General features: G+C 35.7%; 1 protein-coding gene across 1 annotated transcript in view; it reads right to left on the bottom strand.

The window, feature by feature from the left end:
• Positions 1–13: 13 nt before the first annotated feature.
• CEP290 (centrosomal protein 290) overlaps positions 14–16,167 on the bottom strand; it is a 97,703-nt gene continuing 81,549 nt past the window's right edge. The window contains exons 47-54 of the mRNA XM_045293067.1: positions 13,450–13,614; positions 12,809–12,931; positions 11,815–11,984; positions 8,863–9,004; positions 5,164–5,237; positions 4,447–4,544; positions 1,382–1,461; positions 14–456 (exon numbers count right to left, since the gene is read on the bottom strand). Of these exons, the coding sequence (XP_045149002.1) occupies positions 226–456; positions 1,382–1,461; positions 4,447–4,544; positions 5,164–5,237; positions 8,863–9,004; positions 11,815–11,984; positions 12,809–12,931; positions 13,450–13,614 (1,083 nt within the window). The 3' untranslated portion in view covers positions 14–225. The remainder of the gene's footprint in view (positions 457–1,381; positions 1,462–4,446; positions 4,545–5,163; positions 5,238–8,862; positions 9,005–11,814; positions 11,985–12,808; positions 12,932–13,449; positions 13,615–16,167) is intronic.

Here is a 16,167-nt window from a genome sequence, read left to right as displayed (position 1 = left end):
AGCTCATAGCCTATTTATTAATTTAATCTAAGTCTCCAAAATGTATACTTTCCTAATGAGTTAAGAATTTCATATAACTTTATTTATTAAAAATTACAATTTGGGTAAAATGTACAATATTTAGGTAGAGAATAAAATTCTACAGTTCAGAAACTTGATTTTTCGATGGAATTTTAACTTACGAAGTTAATAGCTAACTACATGTAATATAAATATGGGAGGCCATTAATAAATGGGAAAATTAGCAGGACTTTCATCTTCATCTTCAAATTGCTCAGAAGCATCAGTAAGACTAGTTAGTTCAAATCCAAACTGTTCAGCAAGTTTCTTTAACTTCTCTTCTAAAAGAATATTTTTTTTCACTTCTTCCTTATAATTATACTTCAGATCTTCAATTTCTTCAAAAAATGAAGGATCAAAATTTTCCAGTTCCTTTTTCAGCTTTTTAATTTGCTCCTAATAGAAACAGAATGTTTAAAAGGTGCAAAGAAATACACATTTTGTAGGTTTCAACTAGTGGATTTTAACTAAACATGAGAGCCAAAGCAACCTGAATAAAACAACCATAGGCATGAAGACAGAAGTATTTCTGAAAATTTTGTTTATGAAATATCACTGACTTTTCAACTGTCAGAACACAGTGTTCTGTAAGTTACGTTCTGCTCTTTGACTAAAGCTTGTCAATTTTTTTTATAGTGAAACTTAATCTTTCTCTGAAAACATTAGGTATTCTTAGTGAGAGAATAAAAAATTAATTAGCCATTCATAGCATTGGAGTTACTGTGATTAAGAGTTTTTACAAATTAAAAGTATTTACAAAGACAGAATTTTCAAGGAATAATGGTCATTTTCTTATAAGTATATAAGCAGAGCAGTTCTGAGGCTTCCATTTAAGTACAAGTTAAGCATCTAAGCAAGGGGATAATTTGAGGCTACTAGTACAGCCAGTGATTGCTAGCTAGTTCTAATGATCGTGCCCTATTTTCATCTTTATAAAACCTTACACGCAGTAAGAAAATTAGTTTCAAGATTTTCAAAATGTACTAAAAAACACTTCCCCGTGTGACCCAAAGCTGAAGAACATTAAAGCAGTGAACGATTTCTGTGGTTCTACTTGTTGCATCTGTATTTTCCTAGCTTTGGTTTAATGCTTTGTACATGTTGGGTGCTATCGAGCCAGTTCTGACTCTTAGTCACCTCTGCACAATAGAATGATGAACATTCATTCTATTGCAAGATCAAATATTTAAAGTTTTAATTTTAGGAAGTTTTAGAATATGTACTTAATACTTAAAATTGGGTGATGACAGAAAAATTTTCCAACTGTTATTTCCCCAAGACATTGATAGTTCAAAAGTCAAATATTTGAATACTTAATTACCTTCAATTGCTGCTTTTCTACGTCTGAAATTTTAAGCTGTGTCTCTATATCTTTCACCTTTTCCTTTAGTTGCTCAGTATCTGTCAAAAAATTTTTAAAATGAGTCTCATGTTTATCTCATGGTGAATAAGTTCAAAATGAAACTTACAGAATAAGCATGGCAATTAAGAAGTGGAGAACATGGAAAATTCAGTATTTGACAGCTGAAATGCCTTTGGAGACATAAATAATATATGTTGGTTGTGTCAGGTATTATTTCATCATAAGCTGAAAGAAGCAGCATCTACTTAGTACTAAAACTAAAAAGTGTGGTTAATTTTTTTTCATAATGAAGTCCGTGTTTTCCAGAGAAAAATCCTAGAAATTAGAAAATTTGCCAGGTACATTAAGTAAAAGAAGAAAAACACACTGTTCTATAACCATAGGTCACACGTTCCAGTGTTCTGTTACCCAATTCAAAAGGGCTTCAAAAAGTTTATGGATAAATGAAAAGATAATGGATTTTTCCAGGAACTTTTTGAAACTTCCTCACAGAAGTTGGCTGTTCCATGTCATTGAGTACATTTTTACCATACAAACTACCAAACAGGCTGGGCAAGGAACTCCAAGATAGCAGACGTGGCTCTGATGTTCCCACTGGACATAAAAGTAGTCACAGTTAGCACAGGAGCCTTCAGTTGAGCCTCCTGGATTTCTCACCTAGAGTTGACATCTAATTTTACATGAGATCCAGGTACGTGGGATCTTAATACCATTTTTGCTAGCTGATTTTTACCTAAGTTTGAATTAAAGACTACATATAATGTGCCCCAGGGTTATAATTGGCAGCCTTGAGGGGTAAAATATCAAATAGGTAGTTTTCTTTCTTCCTTTTTTTGAAATGGGCAGCAAATAATTTTAAGATGGTCTTGGAACTGTCCAAAATAAAACCTGAGGACCGAAGAGTGGAGATAGGGAAATATCTATGGACTGGCATAGGAAGAACCCACATTCCTTTGGGAGGGAGAACAAAGTATAGTTCACGCCTGTCCTTGTGGTTGTGAAGAAGAGTTACCAGTAATAATATTGATCCAGACTGGTAATGAGCCAATATAGTAAAAGTGAATATTGGATATTCCAAAATAGCATTTCCAAATGTTATTTTATGACCCATTTTAGATTTAACTTGGCATTGAGTTTTTTGGTTCTGTTTTTTTTTAAGGCTATAAGGAGCTCTGGATTGGCAATTCAAGACCGCTAATTGTTCCATAGGATAAAGACGGGGCTGCCTGCTCCTGTAAAGATTTATAGTTTCAGAAATCCTATATACTATATAGGCCTGTTAGGAATCAGTCTGCTTGATAGCAGTGGGTTTGGTCTTGATTTTGAGCCTTAACAATCTTTGAAATATAACCAAAATAAACCAACCCTCTACTATCAAACTGATTCTGATTCATAGCACCCTGCCTAGGGTGTGTTTCTGAGTTAAGATCTGTGCAGGAGTAGAGCCTCTCTCCCGGAGAAAGACTGGTGGGTTGAACTGCTAGTCTTGCAATTAGCCCACTGCCAAATGTACAATACTAACAGGATTCCTTTTGAAATATGACCGGTATCCATATTTCCTTCATTGGAGGGAAAAAAAGAATAACAGTTAAGAAATTCCCTCTGGCCACAGATTTAGAAAGACTAGTGAACATATCAAATATCGATGTCAATAATATCTCTGGTACTATGATTTGCCTAGTATACCAGGTGGCTCCTAAAGGAGACATGTCAAAAAAGACAGACTTAGTCACCAAGAGACAACAGTGGTTAAGAGTATGGCAGAATGAGGCCTCTGCAGTTTCCTAAGGAGCCACAGTGGCATGGTGAGTAAGGCCATTGGCTGCCAACCAAAACATGTTGGGTTGTAATGTAATGTGCATGGTCGGCAGTTCAAAACTAGCAGCTCTGTGGGAGCACGACTGGGTCAACATTGATTCATGACAGCAAGTTTGGTTTCTTTAGTTTCCACCAGAGAAAGATGTTGCAGTCTACCCCACTACCTCCACCGCAGTGAAAATCCCAGGGGGCAGTGCTATAAATTGTAACTGACTCAATGGCAATGGGTAGGTATATCCCTTTGCCACTACTTAGCTTTTGTGACACAGAATGGGGTGGTGGTGGTGAATTTTCTTTGAATCTGCTTTAACATATGTAAAATGGAAACTTAACCAACCAACAGATTTATAAGAAGTTACAGAATGCCTGTAAAGCAAACAGGATAGTGTCTTGTACAACTCACATGATAGTTCCAATACCAAGGAGCAACATGCTTAGAGCGTAGGATATCGAGGAAGATATGAAATAAAGTTTGTTCAAATGTAAATTTATATATTCCTTTGGAGCAGAATCTGGCCTTTCTATCAAATTATCAAATGATATTATTACATTAAGGTGTTTAGTATTATAATAGAAATGTGGAAGCAAACTAAGTATGCCTCAAAAGAACAGAATCAGTTTTGCCCATATGATAAAACACTGGTATAGCTAAAAATGTTATCTATGTACAAATAAACAGGATAGCCAAGTATAAACTTTTAAAAAGCTGTAGATGTATATAGCATGAATCCAAGTTTATTCATATACAGAAAAATCTATACATATGTTAATAAAGGGGAATGGCAAGGAATAGAATTTCTTTTTACTTTGGAAAAGAAAATTGTTGTGGGTAATTTTATTTGTATTTTTCAAATCAGTAACAAAAACTTACACTAACATTTAGAAGAAATTCTTCAGAGGCCTTTGAAGGGTCTATACTCAGAGACAAATAGGTCTTAGTCCCCATTACTTACTGCATTTTGACAACACGTCACATCCAGATGGAGCGCAAGTAGAAAGAAAACCTTAGGTATGTGTTACTGTAAAGTCAACCTGAAAATGACTCACTGAAAATATTTTGTTGCTTGGGAGGTAAACTGCTACAAATTCCCATCATGCATTGATTTTATAATAAGATTGTTATTAGAGGTCTTACTAATAAAAAAAAAAGCACACTTTCAAATGTAGGTTAACGTGCTGTAAGTGTTTTGAATGAAATACATTACCAAGTTTGGTTCTTTCATCATCACCATTTTGGTCTTTGTTAACTTCTATCTGATGTATTAATTCTGCCTTTTCCTTTTCCAGTTGACTATTAGTTAATCTAGAACACAATGATAATACAGTGAATAAATAAAAAGATATCACTTCCCAGTTTAAGGGGGCATTTCTTCAGAACTATTGATGTGCAGTGCTTTGAATATTCTAATATTAATAAAGAGAAGCATTTATTTTTATTCTCAATGCTTTAATGAAGCCTCCCTCAGTGGAATAAAAATTATTGCTTTATTAATATTTACTCTTGCTGTTGCATACAGGGTCCCTATGAGTTGCAACTGATTCGATGGTCCCTGACAAACTGATGTACTTTAAACAAGTAGTTTTCTGTAAGAAAAGTCTAGTGAGACAGGTTACACAGACCCCTGGAATTAGATTTTTTTCCATCTCAGTAGTATTTGTCTCTAGGAATCTAACATTTAAAATATTCTATCCCAATAGTAAATTTAAACTAAATTACAAAGTGGAAAAATAATTATGATTTGGGTTTACCCATTTTCAGTATGAATTATGTAAAAGATACAGTGACTGGCATTAGACCCCTTGCCATTGAGTTGCTAAATACCCAGTGAGGCTATAAAGCAGCAAGGCTGAAAAATCCTAGTTACCAGCTGTAGTAAAATGTGATTACATTAAATGAGAAAGAGGACAATGAAGTAACGTACCTCAAAACTTGGAGCTCTTGTGTAAGGCCTTGTTCTGTCTTAGCGCTTTCAGGAACATTTTTGAGAATCTCAATCTTAAGAGCACAGAAAAGTTAGAAAAAGTTTCACACGGAAATTTGAGGTTTTATAAATACACATTTTCAATAAAGTATAAATATTAAAAGCTGAGCTTTAAGCACACATGCCTTACCATACAATCTAGCAATTGAACTCCTAGCTATTATATAATTGAAAATTTGAATGAAAAAAAAAATCTGCAGATGAATGTTGACAGCTGTTTATGAAACATACTGATGAAAACCAGACCCAACTAAGAAAGCAGTAGGTGACGATAATCCAATAACATCCGTACAATGGAGTAGGCAATGATCAAATGAACTAAGCTCTCATAAGATGGAACTTAACAATACCAATATGAAAAGCCAGACTGAGGTGGTGTAGGATTCCTACTCTATTAATAATCTGTAAAAGCCAAAGATCAGAAACTGAACAAAAGACGGTAAAGATGAATAGGTGAAGCACAAAGTAGTTTAGGGAAGTGAAATTATTTTGCATTACTACTGTAATAGTAAATATACATTGTATGATAGGAATATATGATAATGTGCTTCTTTAAAGACGTGCAGGCTTATAAGTAAGGGATTTTAAAATGTCCTACAGGGTTGCTATGAGTTGGAAGTGAGTTTGGTTTTAGAATAGAATATGCATTTGTTAAAACTGCAACACAGAGTGAACCTTAATATAAGATGGACTTCAATTAATACTATATCAATATTGGTTAATTTAACATACGAAGGAGTGCCCCCCAAAATAAGGATTTTTTTTAAAGCTATGTATTTAAACTTTTTAATAAAACAACTTTATATTCAAACTACTCTTCATTACGCTTAATACATTTGTGAAATCTGTGATTCCATTCTTGGAAATATTTTTCAAACTCATTTTTTGAATGGCTGACGGCAACCCAGCCCCCCGCCCCCCCTTTCTTTATTCACTTCTAGGCCATCAAATTGCTGTCCTTTCGTTTCCCTCTGCATTTGCAGGAACAAAAAGAAGTCACACAGAATGAGGTCACGTGAGTAAGGTGTGTGTGGGGCTAGAGAGACATGCTGTTTTTGCCCAAAACTGGCGCACTTAGATGGCTGCGTGAGCAGATGCATTGTCATGGTGGCAAAACCAGTCCCCTCTCTGCCACAAGTCAGGCGTTTTTTGTCGCACACTGTTATGCAATCTTTTCAGAACCTGTAAATAGAAAGCTGAGTAACAGCCTCATCTGGTGGAACAGACTCTAAATGTACTACGAGCCGATATTTTTGTTCTTTTGGGAAATTGACGGACATCCAGACAAGATTTGTCATGAATCGACATTTCGCTTTTTTGGAAATGAGAAAGCCCTTGTACACTTGAGTTTTTTCCCCATAGCCCTGTCCTTGTAAGCTGTGTTCAACATCACAACAGTTTATGCGGCATTTTCCGGAGCAGGAAACAAAATTTCGTAACTGCTCTCTTAAATTGGCCATCACAAAAAATGAGGTTTGAGTGAAACTGCTTTTATAAAAAATTCACTGTTAGCAGAGAGAACCTTCCCAAGTGATGCCACTGCACGCACTAACTCAGAGAAGGTGGCTCAATGCTCTCCTGGTGGGAAAAATGTGTACCACAAAAGCTCAGCTCTGCCCAGTGCATTCCATTGTTGTGTGTTAAATTTTGTTTTGTTTTTTTTTTTGGGGGGGGAGTGCTTCTTCATACACCGTGCAAATACAATATATTAGTAGAATAAAAAGAAGATGGTATGTAAGAAAAAAACGTGTACTTTCTAAGTAGTTTTTGTGTAAACCTACAACTGCTCTAACAATGCATTTAAAAACACATTGTACATTCTGGTAGTGTTTAATCACTATTCATTAGACAGTTAGCTTTACTACATTGCAATGCCTTAGGCACTGAGGGTTCAGTAGTAAACAAAATGGGCAAAAGTGCTACCCATATGCCCCTTACACAGATTGGGGTGTGTGTGTGTGGTAAATATATAAAGGACCTTGTGATGTTATATGATGTATTATGTAGGATGAGCTACCAAGAATGCTCCAGCAGGGCAGTGAATGGCGCTTTACACAATTGATGTGTGTATGGATTGGGATAAGAGTTGTATGAGCCCCTAATAAAATGTTTTAAAAAAAAAAGAATGCTCCAGGGGAAGGTGACAGATAGAGGCGGTACACAATGGTTAAGGATGACTTATCTAAGAAGCCTACATTCAGTCAGAGACATGAAGTAACGGAGTAAACTATGAGAATACTTGGGTGAATAGAACACATGAATGCATCTGGTTAACTGAAAGGACTACAGGTCAGTGAGGTTAAAATATTGTGATTGAGGGGAGAAGTAGTAGATGGGGGAAACCAGATGCCAGAAAAGTGTATAATTTTATTCCAGGGATATTGGGAGGTGCGGGTAGAGGGGGGAGGGGCACTAGAAGATTCTGGGATTGGAACTTTAATGATGTGCCTTAAAAAATTATTTGTTGAGAATATACACAGTAAAATATACATGAATTCAACAGTTTCCACATGTACCATATGGTGACACTGGTTAAAACATTCACCAAGTTGTCTAATCTTTCTAGCCCTCCTTTTCCGAGTCAGTCCTCCCCTCATTAACGAATGCACTGTCTGGTAACATTTGTATCTAATATTTACAATTACTCTTGTCAAGTCGATCCCATCTAGATAGTTTAAAAGAAAAATGCTTAAGGCAGATAATTTTTACTAGTTAAGCTAAACTATACATTAGCTTTCAGAAGGCTTCAGGGGCTACTTTTGGTGTAAGGTTTAATGATTATTTAAGGGTAATAGTTTCACCATTCATCCAACCTTCATGGCTCTAAGAAGTCTGGGGTCCATGAGAATTTGAAATTCTGTTCTGCCTTTCCCTCCTTTTGATCAAAGATTTTTCTAAAGAAGAATGGCAGTAATGTTAATAATGGTAGCCAGGAATCTTCTGATTTCACGGCAAAGACAGCAATTGTTTATGGAAGCAATTAACAACACATTCCATATACTAGTCCCGTTCCTGACTCTTCTTTATATTCTAAATGAATACAGAATAGCATTTGTATTTTGGGTGGCCACTCACAAACTTTTACAACCCCAAGCACTACACACTGAACAAGAAGTAGAAGTAAGCACTAAAACTTATTTTCATGAAGTTGCATGTGAGTCTTATACTGGGGCCATGCCAATCTCTGTATTGTCCCCATCTTGTATATTTGCTCTTGATTTGAACTCTGGTTTGCTTTACGTTTCAAAGGGTCATTTTGGTAACTACGTGGAGGACAGACTAGGCATAGTGAGCGGATGAAGATGAATGCAAAGACCGGTCGTGAAATGTTTGTAGTTCCGGTGTGAATTATAAAACCTTGACTAACACTGTGGTGGTGGAGGTGCGAAGAACTACTCAGGGTTGGGATATATTTTGAAACAGAACTGACATAATTTACTCTTGAAAAATATAATGGACTATGAGAGGAAGAAACACACGAGCCAATAATAACCTAAAGTTAGCTTAAAGAAATGGGTGAATAGATGCCATTAACTTAAGCATTTTAGAGCAATTAATTTAAATTACATGATAAAGCCAAGCAGTACTTTATGATATAACCCACTGTTTTATTACATAAATGAAAAGTACATTACTTACCTGTTGCTCAAGGTCTTCAGTGTATTTCTTAATTTTTTGCTCTCTATCTGCTGCTTCTCTTACAAGCTGTTTAAGATCAAGAATGCTTTGATTTTTTTGGTCAATATCAGTTTCCAATTCTTTCAATTTGGTTTCATACATTCTAAAATTATAAAGGAAAAATTGTGTAGACATGTAAATAATTTTCCCTCTAATTTAAACATCAATTCAAATAAGCACTTTAATAATTAGAATCTAACCAAAATGGGCTAACCATTTTGCTACATAATTATTTAGATTTAAAGGATGATAATAATAGTAAGGAATAACCATTGTTAATCAACAGGTGCAGTCGCATTGATTCTAACTTAAAGTGAATCTGTACAACAGAATGACACCATCTCATTCTTCAAGTTGCTGTGTCAATCCAGCATGACGTCTTTCTCCAGGGACTGGTTCTTCCTGAGACTGCCCATCGGATGTGAGATGAAGTCTCACTCTCTTTGCTTCTAAGGAACATTCTGACTATACTCTGTACACACAGGTTTGTGTTTTGTTCTGGCACTCCATGGCACATTTAATATTCTTTACCAACTTGAGTTTATAGGCATCAGTTCTTCAGTCTTACTCGCTGTCCAACTTTCAATGAAAATGTCCTGGGGTAGGGTCAGGAGCATGACTGAAAATGTCATGGCTATGGTCAAGACACCTTAGTCCTCAAAGTCATACGCTGACTCTGCAGCACGTTAAAGAGAGCTTGTGCAGCTCTGACTGCTGCTTCCATGGACACGGATTGCAGACTCGGGTAAAATCAGCAGACAGGTCAATGTAAATCAAGTATATTCCAAGGTTATAAACAAAGATGGAGCCTGAATTTGACTTACTTAAAAATGTAAACGTAACACATTTTCCCACTCACAAAATAAAATATGAAGTAGAATTAATCAGAATTCATCAAGAATCTGTCTTAATGGATAATGCTATGAGTATATTTAAAGGTGGCAAAGCATTTCTCTATCACACAGACAGAAAATATTGCAGTTTTGGAAAGGGAAAGGATCTCCCAACTGTGGGTAAGATAAACTGTTTATGATACAGGAGATATGAAGTTGGTGGGAGAATATTCCAGGGGATAAATTATGAAAGGGCAAACCAGAGGGATTGGAAATTTAATTTTTTAACCAGGAATTTTGAGTGATATCTGCATTTGGTACAAAATATGACAGAAGTTAATTTTTGAACATTTTGTCCTATGTGCTGGAGGAAACTAACAGTATTTTAAAATATAGATTAATTAAAGAATATAGTCTGAAGACTAAGTACATTATACAAACAGAACCACTTTTAGGAAAAAAATTCTGATAATATCAGAATGCTTCAAAGACTTGGGGGCGGGGGGAATCTATGATTTTTTATTTCCATTTTCCACAGACTTTTTAAAGCTCTCTCTTACACTGAACCAATTCATCTGATAAAGTATTATAAAATCTGAGAAATCTTGAAACGATACAACATGAAAATATACTCTCTGCTCTCTTTAAAGCAGACCTGAAGGCTCACTTTAAAAGGTAGAGGTAGAAGGTGAGGGAGAAAGGGGGCACAGATGACAAGGTCTACATATAACCTCCTCCCTGGGGGACGGAGAGCAGAGAAGTGGGTGAGAGGGAGACGGGAGGGGGGAAAAGGAGCTGATATCAAGGGCTCAAGTAGAAAGCAAATGTTTTGAGAATGATGGTGGCAACAAATGTACAAATGTGCTTGACACAATTGATGTATGTAAGGATTGTGATAAGAGTTGTACGAGCCTCCAATAAAATGATTTAAAAAATTCATCAAGCATGAAGCTTTAGTGCCTATGTAACATGTACTGAGTAAATATACATAAAACTAAAGAATTTCAAAATAATAGCAAATTCTCCCTGACTCCACATGTGCTTGCAGAAGGCTATGGAATATCATCTGATAACATTTCTGGCTGAGAGCATTACTCAATTCCAATAGAACAAAGGAAGAAATTCCTCCCCTCCATTATAATCTGCTCTTGTTATTTCATGTAACCCTCACTAAACCCTATTATATGATCACTGATTGAAAAAGGGAGGTCTTGAGGGGGTGGAAATGAACAAATCTGTCTTGGAAGAAGAATAGCCACAATGAATCTTATAAGCGAGGATGGCAAGACTGTCGAGTTTCGTGCTTGTTAAGGTCGAGAGTCCGTGACAAAGGAAGACCTTCGATGAGATGGAAGGGCAGACACAGTGGCTAAAACAATAGGATCAAGCACAGCAATGGTTATGAGAATGGTGCAGGAGGGACAATGCTTTCTTCTGGTGGACAAAGGATTTATGTAAGTTGGAAACAATGTGACAGAAGAAAGTAGATTCTGTTTAGTCCAGCTATATTAGGACAAAACGTAGGACATCTAGGCTGCCCTCTTATCTGCTTCGTTCGCCCTTCTCTTTTTCCCTTAGATTTGGCAGGGAGGGGCAAGTGTAGTATGGTGGGCCCACTGAGGGACCTCTGTAGCCTAACAGGCTTGAGGTGCCATCTAGTTTTAGTGCTGGTAGCTGCCATTCCATCCCCCATTAGGGCCACCCCCAACAGCAGGTGGGGCAGATGGACAGCTCAAAGACATCCAAGTGGACACATAATGTGTAGACATAAGGAACTCTATGAATATGTAACAGATGAGTGCTTGAAAAGAGAGAGAGCAGATATGCTGGAGTTGGTAAAACCATTAATTCCATGCAGGACGGCTTGAATGGAAAACCACATGGCCGAGGTCCAACTCATCTACAGCTTTCAGATGCCTAGAAGGAGCTGCTTAAAGTTGGAAATGAAAGTAAGGCCAGAGCCTTTAAATAACTCATCACAATCTTTAAATGAATCAAATCATGTCATATACTTTTAAAGTAAGGATGACAGAAACAGAACTGATTAAACTTTATACAAGTTTAAAGTATTTATTCCTACCTTGTAACAACTGATTTCCAGCTCTTGCTGTCAGCGCCTTCAAGCTGCGGACCTCTACTTTCTGCAAACTGTAACCTCTTACCAGTCTCCTCTAGTTGTACTGTCAACTTCTCATTCAATATTTCTAAGTTATTCTTGGCTATCCGTAATTTCTCTGCAGCTTCAGTTTCCTATCATTAAAAACTAATTAGTATATTGGGACAACATATAATAGTTTTTATGGACACAGTATATTCAAACTTATTATAAATTGAAAAAACAAAACAAAACAAAGTCTAAGTTCTACATTTTGATTAAAAAAATGCAATGTTCCCTGTACTATCTAAAAGGCAATATGGTCCTAATAATTAGAACAATAAATCATGAAAATGACTTTTGAAAATTAAATTCACAAGCTTTTTACTATAGTAGTTACTTTAATCTCTATCTGACTTTGTTTCCTCCTTAAAACTTTTAGAATAATGGGATATTATTCTGTTTTCACACATGTAAAAGATGCTTTGATCCCCCAATACATGACTTAGTTATATGCATAAACTATATTCAAATAACAGAAATCATTTCCAATATTAAATATTCATATTCAATGCAAAATATCACTATAGTTTTACCGTACATTAAGATTCTATTTCAATTAAATTCCATATAAATTGCCACACCAATTTGTGAAACATATAATTATCATTTCCAATTTTACAGGTAAGAAAATTGAGACACAGGAAAGTTAAGCAACGTTCCCTAGTTACCAGTAAGTAAGAGAGCTAGGATTTGAATTTCAGCTGTCCAGCTTCTACATTATACTGCCTCCAAATTTATTAATTTTTTATTATCATTAGCTAATGATGAAAGGCTGTGATCATAGCAGGAATAAAAACATAAATCCTAAATCTCCTTGATCTCTTCCTCTGGTAGACATGCTCATAAAGAATCTATTTCTCATCTTTTCCAAGATGTATTAATTACAATAAAATACAATCAGTAATAAAAGCCATACTTTTTTAAGTTCTTTACGAAGCCTCTCATTTTCAGCAACAATTTTCTCTGTGCCTTTGGTCTTAGACTCATAATGCATGCTCAACTTATGTCCAAAGTGAGCTTTAAGTTTTTCCAATTCAGACTAAATAATAATTAAAAAGAAATACAATTATCAAGAGGAGGGAAAAATGGAAGATGATCTTGTAAATTCACAAACATTAAATCAAAGTGGTTTTAAGAAACTATATTTAATAGGATTCTAATTAAAGTCTTCTTTTGAATACTGGGTATCTATATCAAAGGTTTTCAACCAGGGGTGCATATTAGAACGACAAACAAACAAATCAAATAACTTATAACACATATGCTGGGCTCCCCCGTAAAACAATCTAACCAATCTCAGAGTTGAGGTTCAGATATCTGCATTTTGTAAAAAGCGCCAACGGTGTCATTTTATGCTATTAGTTATGACAAAATAAAGAGAGCCAAGCAAAGCTAATCTGTAACAAAACTTGTCTACAGTAAACTTTTTTCTATATATGAAAATATTTACTGTATCCATTTAAACTCTTTATATTTTAATGGGTATGTTTTTTAAAAACGTCTAAAAAACTGTAATAGTGAAACATTCCCATGAATGACCATTAAAAAAAAAATTACCTTCAACTTTTCATTTTCTTGCTCAATATTAGCCATTTTCTCACTGGTTAGTATTCCTGATGCTTTTTTGAACTGCTCATTTTCTCTTTGGACTTTTTCAACTACTTTTTTCATTAAACCAATGGTTTTTTCTAATTCTGGGATTGTCTTCCCACTTCTACCAGACTTTAAAAAGAATACATTGTTAATTTTTTTTATAGCAACAAAAGTTTCATTACTATACTCATTGTTATTAATTTTTGCATTTAAAGGCAACACTTGTATTATTTCAGTTCATCTTAAAACAACCCTAGAACATAGGAATTACAACTCATACTTTCAATACAAGAAAATCAAAACTCAGGTAAACATGTTTGTTTTTGATCACTTGTGCGATCACGAGGTATTGAAGAGATCAGATATCAGGCATCACTAGAACAAAAAAATCACATTATTGTGAATGAGGGGGAGTGTGGAGTGGAGACCCAAAGCCCAGCTGTAGGCAATTGGACATCCCATTACAGAAGAGTGGCAGGGAGGAGATGAGTCAGTCAGGGTGCAGTGTAGCAACGATGAAACATACAACTTTCTTTTAGTTCTTAAATACTTCCTTCACCCTCCCCTCTCGCCCCCCCACTATCATGATCCCAATTCTACCTTACAAATTTGGCTAGACCAGAGGATGTACACTGGTACATATAGGAATTGGAAACATGGAATCCAGGACAGATAAATCCCTCAGGACCAGTGGTGTGAGTGGCGATACTGGAAGGGTGGAGGGAGGGTGGGGTGGAAAGGGAACCGATAACAAGGATCTACATATAACCTTCCTGGGGGACGGACAACAGAAAAGTGGGTGAAGGGAGACATTGAACAGTGTAAGATATGACAAAATAATAATTTATAAATTATCAAGGATTCATGAGGGAGGAAGGGGAAAAATGAGCTGATGCCAGGGGCTTAAATGGAGAGCAAATGTTTTCAGAATGATGAGAGCAATGAATGTACAAATATGCTTTTATGTATGGATTGTGATAAGAGTTGTATGAGCCCCCAATAAACTGATTTATAAATAAATAAAGAAAAAGAAAGAAAAAACTCAAAAGAGTATTCCCAAATGCAAGCCAAAAATAAATGATAGCCAAAGTAGAAGTATAACTAGCCTGGTTTCTGACTCAAATGGATACATCAAAGAATCTAGATATTTTATTTAGCTAATATTCATTCCAGAATACCAAAGCTTTCTCTATATGGAATAAAATAACACAAAAATTTTTCTTTCTAAAAAGCTGATGAGGTATCAAATTCTGGTTGCAGCTTAATAATGTTATGTATCCCTCAAAAGATACATTGTCATTCTCAACCCTACTACCTATAAATCTGGGTTCTTTGAAGACTTTATCAGTTAACATGGGCTCATTCCAGGGTAGGCTGGCTCTTAATTCAATTGTAGTCCTGTCTTTCTATAAATAGAAAAGACACAGACAGAGATACAGAATGAAAGGGAGCTGTACAAAGTTGCCACTAAAATTCAGGGTCTGCCCAGAAACACATGTAGTTATAAGAAGCTGGAAGAGCAAAGGAAAAGTCTTCCTTAGCTCACAGACAGCCTGGTGCTGTCCATGACCTGAATTTAGACTCCCAGCCTCGGATGGCGAAAGAAGATATTTCTGTTGCTTAAGGTTACCCTGTTTATAGTATTTTGTTACAGCATCTCTAGGAAATTAACATAGAGAGCCAAGATTCTCTAATACTACCAATTGCTTGGAAATTTAGTGTCTATTAAATATAAATAGAAAAGAACCTGAAATAAAACTCAATAAAAAACTGATGTAAAGATAACAACAAACATGAGTTACCAACTAATAAGTTACATATAATTTAAGAAAAAAAACAACTCAAGAGTTGCATTATCTGCTTTATTTTTAATCTGCTTCATTTTTTGCATTTTAAATAGTATTCACATTTAATATATCCTGCAAGTTAAAATGTTTACATATATGAAACAAATGTTATCAAGATAATTTTCTGAGTTATTTTCTAATAATACTCAACATTTCCATCAAGTTCATCATGTGTTTAGCATTATTATCTGAATGAGGACTTGTATTATGATGCCTTTATCACCCCTAACCAATATGAGGTTTACAGAAAGATAAATCTGCGGCTTTACCTTATGAGCAGCATTTATGAATTATAAAAAGGGAATACCATTGTCATCAGTGATCATGCCAGGCAGGTGAGCATCTCAGACTGCCGAATTGTTAGAACAAAGTGTTCTTGTGTTAGGGGAGTACTTGTGCAGGGGCCCACTGTCCATCTGTTTTCTTAATGCTCAACCTATAAATATATGTTCATAGATCTATTTCCCCCTCATCATATATAAATTTATTTACATCTTTATATGCCTGTATTTATATCTCTGACTACCCTTTGCCTCCTAGTTCTTTCCTCTGTTTCTTTGTACTTTCCTCTTGTCCCCCTATCATGTTCTGCCTTCATTTGGGTTTTAGGCATTCCTCTCGGTTACATTACCCTTGATCCAGCCCTGCAAGTCCTCCTGCACCCTCCTTGACATTGATTTTGGATCACTTTTTGTTCCCTTGTCCCTGTGCTTGTTAACACCCTCTTCCTTCCCCTACCCCCATGTTCCCCGTTGTTCTCTCCTCTGGCTTGTTTATTCTGCCTATCCCTTCCAGGTAGACATGCTATGTACCATCACCAGACTGAGTGCAACGA

The sequence above is a fragment of the Echinops telfairi genome, unplaced genomic scaffold, assembly GCF_000313985.2.
Source record: "Echinops telfairi isolate 266 unplaced genomic scaffold, ASM31398v2 ScPeMD7_2;HRSCAF=8, whole genome shotgun sequence".
NCBI classification, from domain to species: domain Eukaryota; kingdom Metazoa; phylum Chordata; class Mammalia; order Afrosoricida; family Tenrecidae; genus Echinops; species Echinops telfairi.
This window is presented reverse-complemented; position numbering and strand designations above follow the sequence as displayed.